The sequence below is a fragment of the Haliotis rubra genome, unplaced genomic scaffold (assembly GCF_003918875.1).
Source record: "Haliotis rubra isolate DU_JTF1 unplaced genomic scaffold, ASM391887v1 Scf250, whole genome shotgun sequence".
Taxonomy (NCBI): domain Eukaryota; kingdom Metazoa; phylum Mollusca; class Gastropoda; order Lepetellida; family Haliotidae; genus Haliotis; species Haliotis rubra.
Genome location: NW_025766559.1, coordinates 681,688 through 697,073, shown reverse-complemented (window position 1 = coordinate 697,073; position 15,386 = coordinate 681,688). Strand labels below are relative to the sequence as shown.

The window sequence follows — 15,386 nt, the reverse complement described above, 5'->3', positions numbered from 1 at the left end:
AGAAATGAGCTTCACACATTGTACCCATGCGGGGAATCGAACCCGGGTCTTCGGCGTGACGAGCGAACGCTTTAACCACTAGGCTACCCCACCGCCCCGAATGCTTTCTTGACTTAAAAATGCCATAAACAAGTTATATTTTTATTTCCATTTTTATTGATAAAACAAACAACCAAATGATTCACATATTCAAATGTTACATGATGTCAACGCGTTTTTGTTGAACTAAGCATGAACAAAAACAGAAGTAGAATTGTCACTAAACAGGCTTGATGCGGTATCCCCTTCATCAGTTGCCCTCTCTTCCTGGTCAACATTAGAGCTGCTGATGCCAATTAGAACGCCATCATGGTATGATCAACGCCGGTATAGGCGGCACCGGCACCGACACCGACTGCAGCTCCAGCTCTAGCTCCGGTTGGAGCGGCACCGGTTCGTGTGGCAGCGTTGGCATCATAACGATCATAAAGATCGTACACATCCCCGAAACCTGGAAAAATCAATATTTACTTAATGTCAATACTGTTGAAAGCACACGAAGAAGCACAAAGATGAATAAGGAACGGAGTTGCAGCCTTATTTTAGATGGTTCGGGTGGATGTGTGTGGTGAATATTTCTAAAGGTGGCGGAAATATTACACTCACTCAGTCAATTCACTCAGTGCACCGAAATCGTAAAACTAAACTGTTAATGATACTTTATTCAGTTATAAATAAACATCTAATTTCACAAATGTGAAATATCTTGCTCTTGTGTATTTATTGGTCGGAAACGTGCACATTGCACGCCGAATATGATTTTTTGTCTATTCAGAAGTTATAAAGTCCTCCTCACTTTAGATAAAGGTGTACCTGAGATATATTACTTTGTAGACTGTCATGTATATCTATGTAATAACATTGTAGATTTATTAAACAGTGATATCTTCAACGGGCGGGTAATAATTATAAATATGTAGACTGATATGTGACATGTACAATGTATATCTCTGATCTGTTTAACTTACCGTGTACTCCGATACCAGGGTAGCCAATTCCAGGGTGGCCCACGTGTCTGGGCAGTCCCATGGGCAGAACACCAAGACCGAAGGGGGGGACGCCAACACCCGGCATACCAAGACCAAAAGGACGGAATCCAAATGGCCCTAAGGCGTCTGTTGTCGCGATGACGCACAGACAGACTGCTGCCACAGTGATGACCTTCATTTTCTGATGCTGTAAAGGAAATAATAGATTAAATAAATAGATTTAATATTAATATTCACTTCATCAGTAATACACTTCTACAACTGTAGAGTGTCATCATTAGTTATCGAGCTTTGATGTCAAAAACTAGTTCACGGGATTCACCCGCCATATAGCTGGAATATTGCTGAGTGCGGCGTTAACTCAGTCACATGATTCACAACATCAACTGCAGGTAATATCTTAAATATCACAAGACCATTTTCTATCAGCAAGAAAAACCAAAACTATTGGAGACCTTTCGCAAACACCTGAACTCGGACCAAATCATTTAACAACTAAATCAGCATATTTACTTTATAATTCCAATTTTAATAACACGTTTAAATTAGTTGTACTTACATGTATCTGAATGAGACAGAGATGTGTACTGAGTTTCAGTGATGCCGAGAGACTGTTTTATCTCAAGCAAAGCCAGGCTTTTATACACCATGCGTTTAAGTCATTTATCTTGTGTGTGAACAGCCTTTGTTTAATAGATTGAAACAGATGACCGCCTGTTACACAACATCTGAAACAACAGTTATTTATGATCAACTGTTCAATGTACATTGTGATGTGCTCTAAGAAGAACAATGAACAATGCCTATGAATCAGTGAGCATTACCTCAGCTCAAATCTAATACATCCAGATGGATTCATTAATACTTATTCGAGAAGCTGAGAGGCAACCGACTTATAGAAAATAGTGCTACTTGTGGGGAAAAAATCGGGTTGATGTTACATTTTTTCCCTGATTTTATCAAAGATCTTGGCATGGTTAATAAACATTGCAAGATTGTTTTATCTCATCGGTTTTGTTGACATTGCAAGATTGTTTATCCTGTTTTGTTGACATTAATAAACATTGCAAGATATACCTTTCATATACCTTTTGGCCAGCTTCCGTTTAAAAAAGAAAACCATTTTATTAAAAGTGAATGAGCATTTGTAATGCCAGTTCAGCACCGTTGCTATTCTTGTTCCCAAAGAAATTGAATATGGTTTTCCAAGGCAACCTTACGAAACATTTGAGTGAGTGAGGGTTTATATGTCTTTTAGCAATATTCCAACAATATCCCGGCGGGGGACACAAGAATCGGGCTTCACACATTGTACCCATGTTGGGAATCGAATCGATCGAACGCTTTATCACTAGGTTACACATTTGAGAGTGAGGGTATGAATTAATATCTTTAATAAAAGTATAGGACTGTCACAGCCTTGAAACCAAATGATGTACTTCACAAACTACGGATATCTGAAACCTGGTCTTTATCCTGACGAAGGGCGGTGGGGTAGCCTTGTGGTTGAAGCGTTCGTTCATCACGCAGAAGACCCGGGTTCGATTCCCCACATGGGTCCAATGTGTGAAGCCCATTTCTGGTGTCCCCCGCCCTGATATTGCTGTAATATTGCTAAAAACAGCGTAAAACCTTTCTCACTCACTCACTTTATCCTGACAAACCATGTAGTCGCACAAAATCAAAGGAGAAGAAATTGAAGAACGAAAGACAGTGGCGATGCTGTGTATGATCAGTCCATGTTTTGTCTTTAATAATGCACAACAAATATGTTTTAGATATGCTTTTTTATATATTTTGTCAACATAGAAATGTAACAGACGCAAAGTACATATTGCATGTATTACAGGGATTCATCCCTCAGGTCTAAATATAACATATTAACCTAGGGTCTAATCCTAGTTTTGCTGTTAGTATGTCAGCACCAAATCCCTGCTCATGGATTGTACCGACTGTACTTTAGACCTGCATCAGTATCTTCTCACACGGAATGGGTCCGTGGGGTAGTCTAATGGTTAAAGCGTCCGCTCGTCACGCTGAAGACCCGGGTTCGATTCCCCACATGGGTACAATGTGTGAAGCCCATTTCTGGTGTCCCCCGCCGTGATATAGCTGGAATATTGCTCAAAGCGGTGTAAAACCATACTCACTCACTCACACGAAACTCGCAAGCTTTGACACAAGTGAAGTACATGTACTTTCAAAGCAGCATTAAAACACAACTATCGCATTCAAATGGCTGTAGCGCGTTTGGATTTACGAAAAGAACACTTTGTGCTTCCAGAAATACTTCTCAAACATTTGATTATGTAGCCGTAGTTTTCGTATGAAATATAGTTGTGTGTATTTATTCATTGATTGTAACAGTTATATGAAAGCAAACGTATTTCGTTGATAAGGTGAGGTGAGGTGAGGTGAAATTGGGTTTAACGTCGCGCTGGAGAATATTTCGCTCATATGACGACGTGCATGCGTGTGTATGTGTACGTGCAGCTGCTTGTACTAGCCAAGACTTAAGCTGGTTTTATAGTGCTAACCCACTGAGATACCATGCCGCAGTGAAACATGAATACCCCACTCAGACATTATACTGACTCCGAGCCGACCAGTCCTTGTTGTACCCATTAATGCCGAGCGCCAGGCAGGGACCAACAAGTACCATATTTTAACGTTTCGTTGATAAGGAAACATCTTAATACAAATATGTTATATTTCGTATCAGCGTTTTTTAACTGTCCTGTCCCAGCATCGCAGAAAATTCAGCGTATCTTATTTAACAAAACGTTTATTTTGCTGTAAGTGTTCTGTTGGGTAAAAGGACGCCTAAACGAAAGGCATCAGACAGATGGGCGAACAGACAGGCAGACGTAATGGGAGATTTCTGAAAGGTTAACATGTATATCAACTGACATTATTCCGTATTCATGATTCATTAATTTGAAATTTCTATTTATGCAGACAAATTCAGTATTAATGCTCCAAGCCTGGCCTTGTTTAAGTTTCACGGTCCAGTAGAGACGCTTTTACTTTTTATCTCATGCGTGACTAAACTAAAACAATGTATACACTCTCTCAAACAACTCAACAAACATTCTACCATGACATTTAAGCATGTTCGTTTTGATTGGCTGTTACTAAAAAATTAGATGTGAAAGATTTTCAATAACCACTTCTGAGAGCCGGTTCACTGCGCAGTGTCAAAACACTACGCAAGGGTAATGAGTGCATATTTAAAACGTGTTTTATTCATGGTGCATATGTCAAGGTAGAATGGAGATAATACTATTGTGTTTACATTTTGGAAGTGATTATAGTTGGTTGAACGCTGCTAAATGTTTCATTTAAAACCTCACGCGTTGGTATATAGGATTATCTCCTAAATAATATATGTTAACCATCATATCCATGCTTGGGTGAACACACCATGATATATCGAAATTCTCAAGCACACTGATGCCAGGGGATTCTAGCTTCACTGGACCAGGGATGCCTTTGCCGTGATTCATGAATTAGCTTAAGGGCATTTTAGGACAATGGTCAATACAGACAATGACATGTGTGTCAGTGGAAGACGGACGTCACTCACAACGGGATTGTATCAATAGTTTGACCACTATATAACACAACGTGGCATACATTTGACTCAAGTTTCCCCGAAGCAGTTTTCACAGGTAGGTCCTCCTGTGGAACTCCGTGTAATTTTATTATGTAATTGATGTAATTCCACATATTTTACCTTTGTTTCATATCTATATTTCGACGCATGTACAGGTACAATGGGTGAATCCCATTTCTGGTGTCCCCATCCTGATATTGCTGGAATATTGCTAAAAACGGCGTAAAAAGATATCGTTGAAACTGAATTGTTATCAATACCAATTTGTGTTGAATAACGGTTTGGAACAGTAGAGTTTAAGGCATCTCGGGCTGACCTCTGAAGGCATTTCTTCAGATGGTAAAGCTGAAGGTCACAGATGCAATGTCCTTGTGTGTTTAAGATGGTAAAGATAAACGTCACAGTTGTTCTGTTCTTGTGTTTTTCAGAAGCTAAAGATGAAGGTCAGAGATGCAATGTCCTTGTGTTTCAGATGGGAAAGATAAACGTCACAGTTGTACTGTTCTTGTGTTTCAGAAGCTAAAGATAAACGTCACAGTTGTACTGTTCTTGTGTTTCAGAAGCTAAAGATGAAGGTCACAGTTGTACTGTTCTTGTGTTTTAGTTGTTAAAGATGAAGGTCTCTGTTGTACTGTTCTTGTGCTTCAGATGTTAAAGATGAAGGTCACAGTTTTACTGTTCTTGTGCTTCAGATGTTAAAGATGAAGGTCACTGCTGTACTTTTCTTGTGCTTCAGATGTTAAAGATGAAGGTCACTGTTGTACTGTTCTTGTGCTTCAGATGTTAAAGATGAAGGTCACTGTTGTACTGTTCTTGTGCTTCAGATGTTAAAGATGAAGGTCACTGTTGTACTGTTCTTGTGCTTCAGATGTTAAAGATGTACTGTTCTTGTGCTTCAGATGTTAAAGATGAAGGTCACTGTTGTACTGTTCTTGTGCTTCAGATGTTAAAGATGAAGGTCACTGTTGTACTGTTCTTGTGCTTCAGATGTTAAAGATGAAGGTCACTGTTGTACTGTTCTTGTGCTTCAGATGTTAAAGATTCTGTTGTACTACCTAACTACACTCTACAGACCTATGAGACCGGTCAGGCCTTCTCACGTTCAAGCTTCTCCCGGACTAAATTCATTTGATCTCATCGAACAAGGTAATTTCTGATGAAGCAGTATGCTATGAACTTTTTTTTAGATCTTAACCGGTAGAAACTTGATATTTTTCAACATAACACTTGTCTAATTAGTGTATAAAATACCTGGCCCGGGCACATTTGTTCAGGATTTATTCAAGTCTTGCCAACTACATCAATGACATCCTATGTCTGGACACCTAAGGAGGAAACGGGTTCCAATGGTACAAATATCTATCACTGTAGATAGTTATTTGTATCTTTTTCAAGTAAATGGTCTGCATATACTTCTGAGAGTGCAATGTCTTCTGATTCATATTATGGTAAAACTCATCTTTGTCATGTTCCACTTCAGGTTAATTGCCTAAAGTACTTCGATTCGAAATAGAAATGAAAATGATAATGTTAAATAATAAGTACATTTATACTGAGCCATTCCACGTAAGTGAATGCGCAATCCGCTACATTATTAATACGCCGGTTACCTTTACACTCGACTTCCATTCTCCACTTCTTGAAGGTGATTACATGGATAGACTATACGATGACCACAATAGGTTAAGTTCAGAGGGTAATTTTGTTTAATGCTGAACGATAATTGTTATTACTTTTCAAGCTTGTGCATACATGTATTTTATATAAACCTATAATTTATAAAAGCTTTTACACCGATGTAAGTTCGAATCAAAGTTGAGCCGTGTTTGTGATCCCCTATCTGTCAATATCTTGTTGTGTGTTCGTTTTCTTAAAGCGCTACAAACGCTGGCGGTAAACCCCCCTTGCACATCTAACTGTCACGACGTAATACATTATGACAATAATGTTCGAAACGCCGTTAGCTTACCCATATCCTTGTACCTCGAAATATCTATTTGTTCGCTTAGATTGGAAGCACTTTAATTCGTTGTTTAGTTTCATTCCGCCAATAAGCAACTTCTAAACGCTTTGCGTGAAGATGAGAAACACAATAATATGCCTTGCCTTTGAGCATTATCCAATTATAAGTATGTGATCACAATATGATTGGAATTAGTTTTGCACGGGTCCACAAGGGTTCATTCCATTAAATAAGAATATACACAATATGTTGTTGACTTGTGTTTATTTCTGTTCTAGGTACATATGGTTCTCATAGAAGTGTGTCTGGCACCGGTCTTGGACCTGTAAGTGTTCCCAACACCGAGGGAGTCGTGTCATGGGTATAACAAGACCGTGACGAAGATATGACGCACCGCAGGGTTCATCATCAGGCCTTTGGTGTAGCGAGTTCTCATTCTATTACTACAGGTTGTTTTGTATTTGTGATGAAATAAAACCAATACTAAGTTTTTCCGGAGTGTCCAATTTATCCGTCTATACAACAACAGGTTACTGTTTGGAGTGTCCATATTTAAACAAAATCAACATAAAGCATTTCCATAATCATTAAATGATTCTACAGAAAGCAGAACATGAAATGACTATATTTTAAAGTACGGAGCTGCTGAAATATTATTTGGTATGTATGCTATAGAAAAATCGTACGAAACGCTTTAACCAGTATCGTTGAGACTGGCGGTTTCCAAAGTACATACACATCTAATTATTACACACCCAGTGTCATGTCAACAGTTTGCAAAAAAAATAAATAGAATATTCTCGTATAAAAGAAAAACTACGCAGATACAACCGCTATAGGTGAAACTACAGAACAGGTATCATCCTCGATTATCCAGTGAGTTATGTCATCATTCCATATACGCTTCATACCCTGGACCCCTTCGCTTCGTGAAGGAATGTGGGTTATTTTTACGTCGCTTTAGCAATATTCCAGCAATATCTCGGCGGGAGACACCAGAAATGGGTTTCACACATTGTACCCGTGTGGGGAATCGAACCCCGGTCTTCTGCGTGACGAGCGAACGCTTTAACCACTAGGCTACCCCATCGCAATTGGCGTAACGAGCTGAAGTATAACACTCTGAAGAATCAAGGATGAGTACCTATGGATCAGACTAGAAAAATAATAAAATTAATGATAAATAGCTTTTGATGCTGTTTATACATATCCATTAAGCAAAATAAATACTCATGGTTTGGTATCGATTAACATTAAGAATGACTCTCAGCATTCATTTAGGCCCCTGACACATCTGAACATGACTGTCAAACAGCTTTTACAGATTGTGTATATCAGTTCAGACCGTAGTTTCTACCAATCTAAAAGCAAGCATTAGAAGGCATGAACGTACCTGAGAAGGGAGAAATATCTCAACTGGTAGTTTTGACATCTTGTTCAATGTATTGATGGTTTCAATTTGTCAATACTGATTGTACTAAAATTATATTAACACGTTCTTGCGGCACAAAAAAGGGCCTTAAGTATAACCTTCCACTGACGTTGTTGACATAGAAATTGCACACTTATCAGAGTGGGTATCATTACAAGAATGGTCAAGAGCCTGTCATTACAATTTTTGTTGACATGATTTGTATGTTTGTTGATTGATGTAAAGTACATGGTGAGACGAATGTTAAGTAAAAACATACATGTTACAATTTAAACCTCATATATGTTCATAATTGTCCTAGATTTATATCGTAAACGTTTGTCTGCGTGTAAAGGCTATTCCGATTTAGGAAGTGGGCAGTCCTAGCAAGCTTGATCCAAAAGCCCAGAACATATATATCTGTCCACATAGTGAATGATGTATTTCAATCTTTAAATGTCGTTAATGTCTTTAAATGTCTTTAGGAGCAACGAGGCCACCTGGCACTTATTGCAAGCTCTTTCTTCTTCGTCTCCTAGAACAAATTGCATTGTGTACATCTGTCCACATATTATACTTAATAAAGTCTTTTAAACAGGAGCAACTTGTTCAATAGGCAGCTTGATTTAAACACTCTTTTGTTCGTCCAGTAGAACAAATTTCGTTTTGTACATCTGTCCACATAGTTAAATATGTCTACTAAATTAGGAACAACTTTTCCATTTGACAGTCACATCAAGCTTGATTCAAATGGCTCAAACACGATTTTGTTCGTCTGATGACTTTGCATGTATGATGTTTATCATGATCTTTGTGATAGTTATGATAACCATAACGCATGGAGACAACGTGTCCATGCATCAGCTCGCCAGTCATTACAACGCCTGGATCTGTACTGGTATAAGCTTCTTACTATAGTACATACTCTCTCTTTAAGAAGCATACTTTCCTCTTCCTACAAAGCCAGCAGTCTACTGCTGCGACGAAACATTCCCGATTATTTGCTTTCTCTCTTTCTGAGCCGTATCTTGTACGACGGTGGATAGAGGACCACTCCCTGCTGAAATGTGCGTGAATCAGCAGGAGGCAGGGGACATGACTTGTCCGCCAGAATGTCGAAGTTCTGCAAGATGTTTGCCACGCAGAGGAAGACGCGAAGACGTGCAAAGCCTTCCCCAGGGCAGATTCGCTTTCCTAAGCTGAAGGCAACCAAGCTGCAATAAAAAGTCATGTAATCGTAAAACTCATTGTAGGTACATGCTGGTATGGTAATTATAATATATTAACGCTAATTGAGGGTTGGATTGTTAGCCTAATGGTCAAGGGATCAGCTGTATTAGAAGGCCCTGCTTTTATTCCGTATTGGTACGTTGAATACTTTTAGAAACACTCAAAGTTATCAAATATAACCACACCGGTAGTCCATAGCTATGCGGTTGCTGAGAAGGAAAGCATCATTTATATTATCTTGAATTAATGCAAATCTCACTATTAAGATGCTGACATCACGAATTGCTTGATAGAGTGCACGAAACAATATTCTCTTCAAACTCTTCTGATGCAATATAGGTATAAACTTACATGGACGATACTGTTTATTATTCTGCGTTTATTTGTTTGATTATTATTTAATTCCATCATCTTCTGTCCGCATATATTCGAGTCTGAACTGCACAATCCAATGACTTCATTAGCTAGGTATTCCAAACATGAAGCACACCAATCACTGGATTGTTTAGTCCAGACTGCCGTACAACTTGAATATCACTGTGTGTGGTGTTAAGCAACAAAGAAGCAAGCCTAACTTATCATTGTTTCTTACCGACGACGTTTTTCATGGCTGCTGGGTAGGAGGTCTCCATTTTGGTCGAGGAATCTTTCAGGAATGTATTCGAATGGTCGTTCCCAGAAGTTTTCATCATGATGAATTGACCACATGCTGAATAACACCTAAACAAGTAGAGGCAGAAGATATACGTTATATGTCTATAGTCTCCACATTCCTTTTTTTGAACAATAAGTTAAAATCTCAGTGTATCGAAACTACACTTGCAAATCTCAATTGAAAACCCTTGATTATTGACACTGTAGTGAGTGAGTTTAGTTTTACGCCGCTTTTAGCAATATTCCAGCAATACCACGGTGGAGACACCAGAAATGGGCTTCACACATTGTACCCATGTGGGGAATCGAACCCGGGTCTTCGTTGTGATGAGAGAACGCATTAACCACTAGGCTACCCCATCGCCCCTGTTGACTAGGTAGCACTGCCTTTCACTCTAGAGCGTTATGTTGTAATGGCAGGATGTCACTCTTGAGTAAGGTCATATACATTATACATGCCGCTTCTATGTTTGCTGACAAAGAGTGGGTGAGTGAGTGTGTGAGTTTAGATTTACGCCACTTTTAGCAATATTCCAGCATTATCACAATGGGGGACACCAGAAACGGGCTTCACACATTGTACCCATGTGGGAAATCGAACCCAGGTCTTCAGCGAGACGAGCGAATGCTTTAACCACTAGGCTACCCCGCCGTCCGCTAACAAAGAGAATCGGATAACCCCACGGACAACAGAACCCGCTCGATTAGTTATGCACGAAAATCAACACGTTCTATGACAAATAAAAATCAATTATGGATATGATATTTCTTTCATCAGGCCATATGTCAGGTTCGAATTTGATTCCAATTCTAACAACCTATTAAAAATGCCTTAACGATTTTGGACTTCAAATGCCACTGTGGGAAATATTCTCTTGAATATGAGTGCGTTATTTTGGTTCGGCGCGGCTTTAAACGGTATTACAATCATACTGCTCAATAGACGTTAAGGACTCTCCAATATTTTAATAAACCATAGTTACTCTGTCATAAACCTAGAGACAAAATAGGAACGAATTTGCGATCTCAAACCTGCAATTGTTGGTTTCAACGCAGTCGAAGGGACGCAACTCCGCGAAGCGAAGCGATCAACTTGACTGTGGCCCTTGTCCACAATAACATGCTGCTGTGTCCATAAGTATGTCAGTGTACTGGTTATAACAGGTTAAACATTGAAATACCATAGGAATTGTTATATGTGCTGATACACAAGTGCTTATATACAAGACAAACAGCAACATGTACAGGGGCGGTGGGGTAGTCTAGTGGTTAAACGTTCGATCGTGACGCCGATGACCCGGGTTCGATTCCCCATATGGGAGCAATGTTTGAAGCCCATTTCTGGTGTCCCCCACCATGATATTGCTGGAATATTGCTAAAAGCGACGAAAAACAGTACTCACTCACTCACAAAATGATCCATAACTCACTAACGAGAACATGTACGTCTGACAACGCCGTCACCGACTGCTTATTTTCTGACGGACGTCATACGTTTGGAGGGCTGTGATGAGAGGTGTTGCATCACAGGAGAGTGTATATTCTTAAATGATGGCTTGTGTTCAGTTACAAGTTAGTGGCATGTTTTACATTTCTTCATGGGAAAATCGAGACAACAACGGATGTCCGTAAGTGTCCGATAACCCATAACGCAACTATATATATTTCGTTAAGAGGGTACAGTCCATCTGTTATTGGGGCGGTGGGGTAGCCCAGTGGTTAAAGCGTTCGTCCGTCACGCCGAAGGTCCGGGTTCGATTCCCTACATGGGTACAATGTGTGAAGCACATTTCTGTTGGTGATAAAACTGGAATATTGCTAAAAGCGGCGTAAAACTAAACTCACTCACCATGTGTCGTTACCGCTACTTACTACTTACTGTTGTATTTTCAGGTATGTGATAACCTTGGAAATCAACATCCCGACTCGTGGCGTGAGGAAACGGGAGAGGTAGAGGACTGTGCACTCTATAAAACTCTAGCAGAGCGGCGTTTGTGTATGGGAGGCGGGCTTTGTCGTCACCGGTCACCATAGCGCCATGGGGGACAACTTTGCTCAATTCAGCCTGAATTTTTTCCTGCACTTTTCGATGGTTCGCTATATACAACAAAGCGCTGAGCATCGTCTGTCTTGTTGTTTCCGCAGCTGTAACAGTATTAGTGTCAATAAGTTACATTTAGCATCAATATGTTACAATTAGTGTCAATAACTTACAATTAGTGTCAATACGTTACAACTAGTATATGGTCACAATCAGTGTGTCAATAAGTTACAGTTACTATCAGTATGTCACAATCAGTGTCAATAAATTACAGTTAGTATCAATAAGTCACAATCAGTGTCAATACGTTACAGTTAGCATCAATAAGTTACAGTTAGTATCAATAGGCTACAGTTAGCATCAATAAGTTACAGTTAGCATCAATAAGTCACAATTAGTGTCAATACGTTAATTATCATCAATAAGTCACAATTAGTGTCAAAAAGTTCCAGTTAGCATCAATGTGTTACAATTAGTGTTGATAAGTTACAGTTAGCATCAATATGTTACAATTAGTGATAATAAGTTCCAGTTAGCATCAATAAGTCACAATTAGTGTCAGAAGGTTACAATTAGTGTCAGTAAGTTCCAGTTACCATCAATAAGTCACAATTGGTGTCAATAGGTTACATTTAGTATCAATAAGTCACAAATAGTGTCAATAAGTTACAGTTAGTATCAATAAGTCAGAATTAGTGTCAATAAGTTACATCTAGTATATAATCACAATTAGTGTCAATACGTTACAGTTAGTACCATTAAGTATGAATCAGTGTCAATAAGTTACAATTATCATCTATTAGCGTAAAACATGACGCGTTTTATGGATAACAACTTCTTTCTATTCTCCATCACGAAGTTTCAGAGCTAATTCTTGCCCCTTCAAGATGTGAATGACCAATGATCTAGCTCTGAAATGTCGTGATAAAGAATAAAAAGAAGTTGTCCATAAAACGTGTCACGTATTCATGTCCGTCCAACTTCTAACTGCCTTTCAAGAACTGGTATCAATAAGTTACAGTTAGTGTCAATAAGTTACAACTAGTATCAATACATTAAATCCAATATCAATAAGGTACAATTAGTATCAAGAAGATGCAATTAGTATCAATAATTTAAAGAACCAAATCCCTTTGGGCTAAATTTAGACCATTTGGCTCTTGGTCTATTTATGGAAACAGTCCTAAAACAGTCGAAAGTCATAATGATCCAAAAATTAAACCTCAAGTGGTTGGAATGTGTTTTAAAGAGACAAAAATCCAATTTCAGCATTGGGTCCCTTTTTACGGTAAACAACCATTCTTTCATATCCAAAACCCAACTTTATCACTCTTTGTGAATGTGCATGCATTATCATCATAAACAATATCATTTGGACCCATTATTAACTGTTTTTTACACTTTTGAGTTGAATTTTTACATGATTGAAAATAGGACAATGGACCCCACCTAAACAAACATGTCGATATCCTAATTATCAATGAATTCATCAGTCTGATGTTTTGACTCAACAGAGTTACATGATTGGTTGTTAAAACATACCAAACCAAAGTCTTCTATCCATATAACATTTTAGGATATTCTAATGTTCAGAGGTGTAACATTTCTTTTGGCGTTCAGTTTATATGTCGTATAATAGTCACACGTATTGTATGATGGGTTACAATGGGTTACAACCTGCGCCAAGAAGATCCATGACAAGGCCTCTGATATCATCTTCGGTCAACTTTTTCCCCTCTACTTCAACGTTCCCACCGAGAAGCTGGCCTGCTGTACTTTCGCTATCAATGTCTCCATTCTGAAAAAAAAAAACAATGTCATTATGTTTTGTTTTCTGTTGTTTAACTGCGAACGCAGGAATATTCAAGCTATATGGCGGCGGCCTGTAAATACAGACAATCCAGACCAGACAATCCAGTGATCAACAGCATAAGTATCCATCTACGCAAATGCGATACGATGACATGTGTCAACCATGTCAGCGAGCCTGACCACCCGATCTCGTTAGTCGCCCCTTACGCGAAGAATGGGTTGCTGAAGACCAATTCTAACCCGGATCTTCTCGGGTTGATTATTTTCAATAAGCTCTATACATATTCGATCCGGGATATTTTACCTAAAATCGTCGTCATTCACGCAATAAAATGGATTGCTTTTTAAATCTGAAAAATAACAAAGAAAAGCAATGGGTGACACATGCAAATAACGTTCAAAAGAACGTTTACTAGATACATCTTTCAGATTTTGACAAACATTAAGCTACTTACTGAATATTCTTTGATGAACATGCCGACCACTTCGTCCATTTTGCCCATAAAGTTTCTGTAACTCCGACCAGTCTTGCTGGGAAGGTATCTCATAAAGGGAAACAGCGCCATCAAAAGGCTGTTGCCTGGATTGGCAAGGAAGCTGAGATCATGTTCAATGCTAGACACCACCTTCATCAGCTCATCATTGCCCTCTCGCCGTCTCCCGGTAAGCTGTGGAAAATCACTTACGTGTATAGAGCATATACACAAAGTACTGAGGTAAAGCCTTTACCTGATCAAACAACAGTGAGTGAGTGAATGAGTTTAGTTTTACGCCGGTTTTAGCAATGTTCCACCAATATCACGGTGGGGAACACCAGATATGGGCTTCACACATTGTACCTATGTGGGGAAGATCAAACAACAGACAGTCGTACTGATATTCACACGACAAGGTCTTGAAAGGTAGAATAAGAATTATTTTTGCGTAACTGGAATTGCGAAGTTAACAAAACAATCTGTGTAAATTTGAAAGTTTGAATGTGTGACAGCTGACCCTTTTGGACAATTATATTTACAAATGAATGAAAAAGCTGTATGATTATTTTTGTAGGATAAGCAAGCTTGTATGTACCTTGTCATACAGACTGTATATATACGTACATATTAGTCTGTCTGACAGTAACTCAACCATATTGTTTTCCTCTGCCTAGCCCTCTCGGCAATGCTAAAGCCTTAAATGAAGCAAGTCTAGATTTCCTCGGGTTCTAAATCTCACATCTCACTGGGGTTCCTTTTCATTTTGAATGGGATTATTTGTTACTAACACAATTATATATACTCTCCCAAAAAGAAACGCATCATGAAAATAGCAATTTCATGTAGCAATGAATTAAAACGTGATTCATTTTACAAAAGGTTTTGGTCTGTTTATGAGTCCTATGGTGTTTATGTTTTGAAACATCACAACAAAACGCACCATCCGTAAAATACCCGTATTTAACAGCATGATTTTCAATTTCGGCGTGTAGTGTCACAGAATACACAATTCACATGCAATGCACGTGAAAGTTGGGGATCAGATAGTCTCAATGATGGGTATAAAAGGTTGATGGCTGTTTGTCGATTATTCACTGTATTTGGAATATTGTTGAGGAACGCAAAATGCCACGTCTAAGTGAAGCCAACCGTCAT

General features: G+C 38.9%; 2 protein-coding genes across 7 annotated transcripts in view; both read right to left on the bottom strand.

The window, feature by feature from the left end:
• Positions 1-263: 263 nt before the first annotated feature.
• Positions 264-1,208, bottom strand: LOC124279485 (elastin-like). The gene is made up of 2 exons (XM_046715305.1): positions 1,008-1,208; positions 264-490 (listed from the first exon to the last, which is right to left on the bottom strand). Exons 1-2 carry the CDS (start codon positions 1,204-1,206, stop codon positions 336-338), a joined length of 354 nt encoding a protein of 117 aa, XP_046571261.1. The 5' UTR covers positions 1,207-1,208; the 3' UTR covers positions 264-335.
• Positions 1,209-8,454: 7,246 nt separating this feature from the next.
• Positions 8,455-15,386, bottom strand: part of LOC124279497 (cytochrome P450 2U1-like) — a 38,723-nt gene continuing 31,791 nt past the window's right edge. For all 6 annotated transcript variants that reach the window (XM_046715320.1, XM_046715322.1, XM_046715324.1 and 3 more), the window contains exons 4-8: positions 14,211-14,423; positions 13,621-13,741; positions 11,782-12,047; positions 9,841-9,968; positions 8,455-9,232 (exon numbers count right to left, since the gene is read on the bottom strand). In XM_046715320.1, coding sequence (XP_046571276.1) covers positions 9,016-9,232; positions 9,841-9,968; positions 11,782-12,047; positions 13,621-13,741; positions 14,211-14,423 — 945 coding nt within the window. In that variant the 3' untranslated portion in view covers positions 8,455-9,015. The remainder of the gene's footprint in view (positions 9,233-9,840; positions 9,969-11,781; positions 12,048-13,620; positions 13,742-14,210; positions 14,424-15,386) is intronic.